Source organism: Electrophorus electricus, chromosome 2 (genome assembly GCF_013358815.1).
Source record: "Electrophorus electricus isolate fEleEle1 chromosome 2, fEleEle1.pri, whole genome shotgun sequence".
NCBI lineage: Eukaryota > Metazoa > Chordata > Actinopteri > Gymnotiformes > Gymnotidae > Electrophorus > Electrophorus electricus.
The window spans coordinates 33,566,697-33,577,410 of record NC_049536.1 but is presented as its reverse complement, the minus strand read 5'-3'; the positions used below and the strand labels follow the sequence as shown (position 1 = coordinate 33,577,410).

Here is a 10,714-nt window from a genome sequence, read left to right as displayed (position 1 = left end):
TCAGACAACCTTCAACTCCAGGAAATGGATCTATGTTTATTCAATGCAATTTACAAAAAGCAAATGTTTGACTTTAAACACCTGCAACCTACTTATATTTTACCATCTATCAGTACTGAAGTTCCTGAAAGTGAGTGAACCCAAAACAAACACGTTGCCAATTGTGAAATACAGAAAGTGCCATCAAGCTCAAAGTTTTGCAAGAAATCTTCAAGGATGACATTCTGGTGAGCACCATCTGAGCTTGTCTCAGCAGGCAGGACCACAATTCCCAGGATACAAAAATTACAATTGTCCTCTAAACAGTTGAAATACATTTTAATTTTGTAATTGATTACATTTTTATAATACATTACCATTTTGACAGGGGACTTCAAAATGTACTTTTTTTTAAACATTAAGAGCAGATACTTCTGATAACAGTGGTCATAACTCACTACAGTATATGTTCCAACTGATAGCAAATTTTTACATGGCGAACAGAATGAGGAAAGCGACCATCAAACAGAAGAGCCCCATGGCTTCAGACAGAGCAAATCCCAGAATAGCATATGAGAAAAGCTGTTGCTTCAGAGAGGGATTCCTAAAAAACACAAACACAGAACCATTGTGAGGACATCTACATTTTTAATATAGCACAATTGAACATCTTAATATTGCACAAAGAACAAAGAACATTCTCGCATCAAGATGACCTGAACCTATCCTCTAAATAACCACTGATCTCTGGTATCAGGGAGTAGGTGGGAAAAAGCAACCACCACACAGCCAAAATAACACAAATCAATTGATCATGACCAGTCTTCCTCACCTGGCATATCCGATGATAAGACTACCAAACACAGTCCCAATTCCAGCACCAGATCCAGCCACTCCGACTGTGGCAGCTCCTGCTCCGATAAACTTGGCGGCAGTGTCAATGTCCTTGCTCACTGCGCTGGTCTGGAAGCCTCGTAGACACACCTGTGTGAGTGGAGACTGGGGCAGGACAGCAGCAGTAGCCTGAGGAGTGTGGAAAAGTACATCAAATGATTAAAAACTTTTAACAGGTTTTATTAGGTGTCTTTGGATCACAATCAGCAGCATGGTGTAGTTCAGAATTCAGACTAGGAAAAGTTCAGGAACAGAAAGATTCATGTTTTTGAGCAGGGTTGCCCAAATCTGGTCCTGGATATTCAATGTGAGTTGGATAAAATTGCAGTTTACCTCCCAACCTCAATCTAAAACACTGATCCAGTTAATGAAGGCAATCAGTAGTGACTGACTAAGGGAAAGTAAAAAATATTGATAGACTACAGGAGGCCAGTCCAGTCTCTGAAGATGCACAGGACTCATCAGAATATAAACAATGCTACATGCCATGTACACATGATTCTTCTCAAGCCTTAAGTAATTGTAATAATTAAAATAGGTTTGTTTAGCCACCATTTGTTAGTCCTTTCAGAAGATATGTTTGCACCCAATTTCTTGTCGAGTAAAATTCTTAATATAGACTCAACAGCAAAATAATGTCAAATTGGTCAGACAAATCAATTCAGAAAGGTACCCGTTATAACTAACATGACCAAGGAAATGTATGTAGCCTCTCTTTACATTAACATTATGCTTTACTATTTTGCTTTAAAGTATGCCAAGTCTTGAACAGCTCATTACATTTAGTCAAAATGGACAAAACTGCAGAGAAAGTGTATTGCACACACCTAGCCAAGCTCTGTGACATTTTGCCAAGTGACCTCTACAGACCACAAGATGTTTCAAATGAGAATGACGAGGTGGCTTTGCAGACAGCCACGAGCAGTTGACTTTCTGGTATCTTAAGCACTCACCTCTGTTTTGACCTCTGGCCTAGACAGTACAGCGGCAGACACTGGTCTATACAGAGCCCGGGACCCTGAACGCACCTAAAACATATTACTCAGTCAGCATAACAAAAGCAATTGGCACTCCAAAAAAAAAGAAAACCCAAGATAGTGATTTGAAGGGCATGGGTCCATGGACTAGGAAGGAGAGGTGCAAGTTACAGTTCAAAGTTTATCACGTGACTGAGAACATTGCTTACACCTTGGTGGTTAAATGTAGACTGTAAACAGTTTACTAATATTGGGCTTTAAAAATGTATGACTGTTGCTTTACAAGGAAAAAGAAAACCCTTGCCCCCAGCTACGATAAATGCCTCCTGTGGCCAGCTAGAAATACACAGCTTAGTTGCTTCAGAACGAGCAGAAAGTCCTACTGACCAATATGACCAGGTTAGCTAACATGTTAACCCAACCAGCTAGCTAAACCTCAGGCAACAACAGCCACAGTGACCGCTGCTTTTTGTGGGTTGCCGCTATGTAACTGTAAAATGCTTTAATTATAAAGGGTTCAAGATCCAACCACTTAGCGAATAAACGGTCAGGTCTGGCAACAGAACAGGCAGACAAGCAGCTAGCCAGGGCTCTAGCCCACCTTAGCTAGGTTACAGCCACTGTCTCTAACTTAAGTTTGACCTCGGCTTATTTTGTTAAAATAAGCATTTTCAACAAGTCCAAAGTCTCACGTTAAACTGGCCGCGTTTAGTGCGACGCCGCTGTGGAGCACTGAAGAAACGCCAGACTGGGAATGAATGAGTTTCTAGCAGGATCGTTAACTAGCGTTAGCAGCTTCAAGTTCAACAGAAGGCCCAAATTAAAATACAACCATGGCACGCCAAATATGAGGTGAAGATAATTGTTCCGACGAAATGACTCACTAGGACAGGCGTGGAGACGAACTTCGCACAGGCGAACATTGTAGATTTGGGATTATTTAGTTAACCGGTTTGTGCGAATTTAGCAGTAGCCGGGGACTGCCTGTAAAGACGAGACAAAGTAAGGTCAACGGCAATATTCACATATTTATGCGGAAATAAATTGGTTTAAGGTCGCAATTAATACTGCGGACGATTGTCTTAATGACAGCATTGACTAAGAGACATTCTACACAAAGGATGACATTGGATTTATTTTCTGCTAAATTGCTCCTTGTTGCTACTCACCGAAGACAGAGGTCGTAGCGGTAGTACAAACTGCGCCTGCGCCTGCGCCAACTCTCTCTCTCTCTCTCTCTCTCTCTCTCTCTCTCTCTGCAAAAAGTCCCGGATGTGGAGGTGACGTCAAACCAGGACTTTTTATTCAAACTTTATTGAAACCCCTTCGAACAGTTTGGTTTGTCCATGGTTTTCCAGCACAAACTGTTAGGTCTTTGTTTATAACAAAGCAAGATCGGTAGGAACAAAGTGTTTGGGAATTTTGTATGTGAGCTGACATTTCGCAGCATGAAAGGATTTGACATTAGAAGCCATCTCTAACCCCTTTACCACTTGACCTTTTTGGTCATCCGTCCAAATCAAAACAGTCTGTGTTTTTCTCTGCACTAGCTGCAGAGATTTAACGGTGCACTCCCGTAGAGCCTGTCTTTGGGTTCTGTCTGTGTGTCCTATTAGAGGTGTGTTTCAGCAGCAGTATTTCTCAGGGTGATGAATGGCTTGCCAGGCCTGTGGGTCATGTGGAGGTAATGAGTGCTGTGAGCTTTTGTGAGCCCTGCTGGTGTCTTCAGTGCCCAAATCCCGCTGCTGTTTGCTCAGGTGTGATCTGCACAGGTGAACAGTATTGGAAGTCATAGCCTGCAGGCAAGCAACCGGTCCAGTCACCACTGACCTCTGTGCAATGCTAATGCGAAATGATTTGATCGTATTTGCCATGCTTATTGCTTATATTTGTTTCAGTATTTTACAGAACACTAAACCGTTTAGGCTAGCATGCACTTTAGTTACCTTCATCTTAAATAACCCACTGTTAATTATCATCTGCATAATCTGCATCTAACTGAACAATGGGGGTGCTTAAAGCAAAACAGTTATTTTATATTTCATATTATTAGCACTATGTTTTTGTGTAAGGCAAACGTGGAGATGCAAGAGGCTTCTGGTGCTCCTTAGCCACCAGAGGGGGTCAAAGAGTCCAGTGGGCCCCGTTCTCAAGATGTCCTTAAGTCCTAACGCCAGACACTGGTTATATTACTTCACACGCAAACCACCCACCCAAACTGCAGTTCCAATAATTAAATACAAAATGAATGAATGAGATAAAAACTAAATATTTAAAGTTTAATCTACCTTTGACACTTTCCCACTTTATACCATATAAGTTAAAATCACACAAATTAAATACAAAAAATAACATTTGATGCCAACTCTGAAGATGATGAGAACCTGTCTTGGGTCAGTGTATGAATACAGATATATGAAGGTTTAATTAACAAGGCTGCTAGAGACCAAATCTGCTCTTGAGGATAATGAACATTCAGTCTTTTTTTTTTTTCAAGGTTCACAGCTTTCATTTGCCTACCTCCCTTCTCTCTCTCTCTCTCTCTCTCTCTCTCTCTCTCTCTCTCCCTCCCTCCCTCCCCGCCTCTCTGCTGTTGAGTGAACATCTTGAGATGTTGCATTTGCATGCGGCCCCCATCAAGCTGCATGCGCTCAGACTGGTAATAAAAGGCATTGACCCCCTTAACCTTTATGAATTACAATTTGTGCCAGTACCACATCCTGTCAGAGGACTGGGCACCTACGGTGCCGTGTGTGTACTTGTGTGCATGGGAGTGAAAGAAGAGCACGTGTGTGTGTTGCAGTCTGTATGTGCTGTGCAGTTGTTAGAGAAAGAAGAAAAAGGTTTTTACAGGCTCTGCCCGACACCGTTGACAAGGCATTCTGCATTCTGACAGTGCCGGCAGGAGAGAGCAACACTGATATTCCCCATATGCAGCAAGAAATGCGTGCACACACACACACACACACATACGCACGCACACCCAGACAGAGATGCACACATGCACCATGTGAGATCTGAAGTAAGAAGGGATGCCTTTACAGGTACGCTGCTATAATTTTAGTTACTAACATCGCTGATAATATATTTTATATTCTCCACTATATTATACATACCCTTTCCTGCGTCTCATTCCTCTAAGAGTCAAAAGGCTGAACACTCATTTAGAAAATGAGTGGAATAATGAGTCCACTTTGCTCAGGTAGATTTTTTAGGTAATACTATAGAAATCACCTTTTTTTATACAAACATTAGTTTTGCTGTTTCTTCATAACAGTTGAGATTAGAGTTTGGATTGGGCAGCTGGATTGCACTGTAGTGTAACAACACACCTTCTATGGAATCTAGCGGTCTTTGCTCTCTGCCTGTGGGACTTAATGGATATGTTCCAGCTTTGTTTGTGGGTATACGGAGATGTAAAGGTCATTAGTATTCACAGCATTGATTTTCTGGGCCAATCTATAATAGCACTGATCTGTGCTCTCTGCCACAGAGAGAGAGGGAGTGAGGGGGAGAGAGGAGAAATGCTGAGATGGACAGAATAATATAGTTTCCCACTCCACTCCGTATGAGAGCCAGCAGTACACTAATATTCCAATATCTGAAAACATGAATATTAAAAGATGGACACCAAAAAATCAAATCAAATGTGGATTTGTTGAGTTTTACTTCCGCATGTACTGACAGGGAAATTCTACGATTATTTAACGATATTGTGCATGGTTCCATGTTAGGTTAGGTGAAATTCTTATATCTTTTCCATGTAAGCTTCCATGTCAGACAGACAAATCCTAATTTGCTCTGACTCACGCAAAGCTGGCAGATTTAAATTAGGCGAGTCTGTGTGCCATTGCCACTGTTTGGGAAGATTATTGGGCATTTTCTTGCGTAACTTTCACTCTCCAGTGATCTGGCAATGGAAACCTGTAAAATGACAACAAACGGCCAGTGCAGTCCTGAGATACACCGTCCTCGTGATGGACGTGCCTGGCCCCCAAACAAGGAAAAGGGCAGGTCATTTTCTCGTATGGTGCTGAGATGCACTCCACACCATTTCACTGCAAGTAGCAAGCAAGCTCTGAAATGCGTCCTACGCCTTCATCTGCTTTCACCGTGGCCGTTATTTTCAGTGAGTAATGAACACAACAGTCTGTACCTCAGCTAGAAATTCTCCTGCTGCCTGTTCACACAATGTGTTTATGTTTTTCCATAATACAGAGTATTATAAATCATTGTAATCTACCTGACTAAAGTGGACTCACTATACCAGACCTTCCACTCATTCTCTAAATGAGTCTTCACACTTTTGAGTCTTAGGGGTATGCTGTGTGTGTGTGTGTATGTTAGTGGGGGGGTGGGGGGTGGCAGGGGTGGCTATTCATGCTTGTCGACATAAACCAGCCCCTCAGGAGCTATAAAATGTGTCTTTAACTGCAAACTAGAAATACTCAGGCATAATAATAGCAATATCACCAAGTGAACCATCAAGCCAATCGATGTGATAAATTCATTAAATTCCAGCCTGAGTGGGGGACAAAATAAGTCAGAGAGTGGAGTTGTCACATTGCAAGCATGTGTGTATATGTGGGAGCATCTAACACACACAATTTGCTGAGAAATTCACTGCTTTGTCTGTTTTCTCTCTTACGTGTGATGGGAATCAAATAGGGGAAGCAGCCTGGGACCTGACTCTCATGAAGAAAAAAAAAACTGCTGTCCACCTCATCTCTCTCTCTCTCTCTCTCTCTCTCTCTCTCTCTCTCTTTATTTCTGTCTCACTTTCCCTCTCTCTGTACCTCTGTTCAGCATCAGGAGTAGCAGTTTTGTGGCAGCACACGCCTGCCCGTGTGCTCGCGTGCGTGTATGGCTGTGCACAAGCAGAGAGGCAGCGGTGTGCGGGTGCAGGAGCGTGCATGACAGGGCCAGCCGAGCGATGACTGGCTCACAGATGTGTGGCTTCTCTCCTGTCTCCAAGGTCGGCAGGATTTACACTGTGTGTGCTTATAGCTGTTTAATCTCAGCCAGCGAGGGCCTGATTAACGCACCTCCGTTACGCAGGACACATGACCTTTCTGTTCTTCACTCCGAGACCTATGAACACATCAACAGCCGACAACCTTACACACACACACACACACGGACATGCATGCACGCACACACACAGATGTACGCATACAGCGCCCACCCCCCACACTCTCAGACTCGTTCTCTGAAGACATCTGGGAGAGACGGCGGAGACAGACAGCCAGGACGTGTATTAGGAATGTTCGGCAAAGCTGAGTGGCAGTGTGCAGCATGTCTGTCTATCTCTGTGCTGCCGTGGAGTCTCTCAGACATGCCGGGGTATTCAAACAGAACACATCTGATATGATTACACACACGCCGTGGAGCGCGACGTCATCCCTTTCTTCCTCGGTATTCCTGTGCACACGAAATGGCAGCAGGACCTCACAGGGAGAATGTCGGCAGTTTGTTGGCTCCAAGGGCCCCGTTTGAAGGATCTGGTGTCATTAATGCGGCTGTCTCAGTAACGACCCCACTAGCCTGTTCTGAAGTTAACAGCCCGACCACGTGTCGTAGCAGGAAAGAGAGAGAGCGAGGGAAAGGAAGAGAGAGAGATGCTGCACACCGCAGGCCCCGAGCTGTAGAATGTCAGCAGCAGATGCCCAACTCAGCGAGTTCTGGAATGCTCAATTAGTCGCTTTCATAGGCTCCATTAATACGCATTAATTTTCCCTCTCCAGATATGAGGCAAGCTGAACGCAGCCGGTCTGCTCCAGGTGGCTCCGCAGAAACACGCCCGCCTTTTGGAGCTGACCCATCTGAATAAATACATTGGTGGTTGTAAAAAAAAAAACCAAAACAAAACAAAAAAAACAACAACCCTCAAAACAAAACATAGTAGCGATGTTCACAACAACTGAAATGTCTCACAAAAAACAGCCCTGTGAATGAATTCCTCTTTGTTGACAGTGTGGTTCAAAACAATCAACTGAGAGAGGAAACCCTTATAAAGCACTAATGAAACCAATGACCTAGCCTAGAGACCATTAAATAGTCATTTAGCTACCACTCGTCCAAACACTATTATCATGAAATGAAGTGAGTGCTGACTTTGACAGGCTTGTAAACAAATGATGAGGAACACAGGCCATCTATAAAGGCTGACCCAGGAGGCATGGAGGCTGAGGGACAGCACACACATGAAACACATGTGGAATTACACATCCCACAGAGTTAAATGACCGGAATGGCAGGAACAGTTGAAGAGGAAAAAGTAATAATCTCTGGAATCTTACACCTGTTGTATCAGGTTTGTAAAATAAAATAACGCTTGAATTCAATTTAAAGTGAAAGGAGAAAAAGTAGCAATTTATAACAATTTTAATTTATATAATTTCTTCATGCTAATTGGGCCACACACACACACGCACACACACATGCACACACACACACACATACACACGGAGTTAAGCAGAGAGATGCAGCTTTGACTCGTCAGCGCGTCTCCACGTAAGATGGGAGCCAAAGCAGCTGTTGCTACAGAAACCTGCTGGATCTGGCCCTACTCCTCCCACGCTCTGAGCCGATCTGGCACAGATCAGCCCGAATCTATCACAGAGCTTTACGAGTGTGTCAACCCCAGCCCAGCCCCCCCCAAGCACATACACGAGTGCAAACTAACGTAAGGTGAACCAAAACAGACTGCCTGCTTTCTGCTGCACCCAGCAGCCAAGACTCAGCCCTTTCATCTGTCACGGCGTCCAGACCTGCTGCGATGCCAACCTCTCGCGACCCCTGCGTGTGAGAACAGCCGACGCCACTTTGTTGTTCGAGGTGGTAGGCCTCACCTGCCAAGAGTCTCGCGGCTGACCACCAGGGGAGAAATCACTCGCACCGTGATCGACTACCTGTACTGCGGGTCACTCACATGCATTCAGGCACAGCAGAGAATGGCCGCATTAATTCTAAACAAATGTGCCTTGTCTGGACTGTGTCAGTGCCAGTGCTCAGGCTTTTCACGAGTTTAGGTTAGGAGCCAATAAACATCTTGATACAAGCCTTTCAGGACAGATTTATGTAATGAGCAATTAAGAACCTGGAAGGTCAAGAACCTCTGGGAGGTCAAGACACAGAAAGACGCACCAGTATTGAAGCAGTAAACAAAAACAGATCTTAAGAGCAAACTCCAAGCACACTAATAACGATGTACACTAAGGCAAATTAATAAAGTGATGTGGAAATTATTCCAAATAACAAGAAGCCTCTTAGCGACACACACTGTAATATCACTATTTGCTACTGCTTAAAAAAGGTGAAAATACATTTTTCCTTTTTAAATTAATACCAGGAGGGAGAATTTAAGCAATAATAAGAAATAAATGAATGCAATCACAATGTAGGAAAAAGGTGATTTTTACAATATAAGTCAAACAAGAAGTAATATCTGTATTTCGCAGAAGCGCTGGAAAGGCCTATTATTAATCATAAAGCAAATAGAACCTGTCTGCTTCTTCTAAACCAGCCGCCGCCTGTAGAAAAGCAAAAAATTAAACACCAATCAAAGTCCATTTCTATCATCATAATTCCTGATAGTCAGTCTCACCTTTCCCTGCGTAGCATTTAGCCCGATAACAAATCTCACACTTTACTGACTGTCTCAATTTGTTGCCTTTCATATTTCATATTTATGGCCCGCCTCGACACAATCCTGTTTTTTAAATAGGTATACCCGCCTTTTCTGATACGCGGCATAATTTATTAGCCATGGAAATATGAGAGTGCTGGCCTGAGACGCCTAATTGATAGCGGGCCTGGCTGCCCGGGCGCCTCCTCGCTGGGAATGATCTCTCGCATCCATCCGCATTTACCGCGCTGACCAGAAACGAGTCTGGCGCTGCACTCACGTCAGGTGAAATAGTAATCCAACTTTAATTCTCGGAAGGAAAAAAAAAAAAAAAAAAAAGGAACGCAATTAGCTTCCAATATAAGTGTTCGTCAGATTGGCTCGGTATTTTTAGTGCGGGGCTGTTCTCCAGACATGCTTTATGTTGGCAGGGAGAGCCATAAGTTATGGTGCGTCAGGTTTCTATGCATTCTAATTGAATGGAGACTGCTTAATAGCTGTGGAAATTCAGCCGCTTGACGCTCTATTCCCCCGAGCGCCATTTCAGCGCCAGCACTCTGAGCCACCATTAAACCACAGAATGGACCGATTCCAGAGAAAACAATAATAAAAACGGAATTCTGCAATCGAGGCAGCATCTGAACCGCGAACAGGCAGCCGCGGCACGGAGGTTAAAGCGGCTACTCAGACCCTAGAAGCTTGCTGGTAGAATTAGAGTCTTACCGATCCACTGATATTTCAGGCCTTCTGCAGGACAACCATAGGCTTGTGGTAGTTTTACACTAACTTACACAGGCTAACGCAGACCTAATTCACAATTAAGGTATTCAGCCAAACCGAATGTACTAAATGTAGTCGTTGTCTTTACCATAAACTTTTGTAATGAATTAAAACAAGACCTGACTGAGTCAGACATGCAAAATTATTTTGGACTTAAATGCATAAACCCGCAGAGCTAAAATAACGAAGGAAAATGTTTTTTTCACTGAAAGGTGATGGATCCTCAGATCCTAGCATGGAGACAGGAGAGCTGAGCCAGTGGCTGGTGGTCTGAGGGCCACGCCAGGCCCTTTTTATTCAAGGCTTTCCAGATATTTCGGCGAACCATAAACAGCATCCGTGATTGTGGATGCAGTCTGATGAGGTTGTTTATTTTTTAAAATACCTTTTTACTGCTTCATTGGCTTTTTGTTTTGCTTATACTGAACAAATCCTTTTCAACTGCAACCCGGGACCT

General features: G+C 43.5%; 1 protein-coding gene across 1 annotated transcript; it reads right to left on the bottom strand.

The window, feature by feature from the left end:
* Window positions 1-16: 16 nt before the first annotated feature.
* On the bottom strand, window positions 17-3,108 carry atp5mc3a (ATP synthase membrane subunit c locus 3a). Its single transcript, XM_027018062.2, has 5 exons — window positions 3,020-3,108; window positions 2,735-2,834; window positions 1,827-1,901; window positions 812-1,002; window positions 17-583 (listed from the first exon to the last, which is right to left on the bottom strand). The coding sequence occupies exons 2-5, from the start codon at window positions 2,771-2,773 to the stop codon at window positions 469-471; spliced, it is 420 nt and encodes a 139-aa protein (XP_026873863.2). The 5' UTR covers window positions 2,774-2,834; window positions 3,020-3,108; the 3' UTR covers window positions 17-468.
* Between the last annotated feature and the right edge of the window lie 7,606 nt (window positions 3,109-10,714).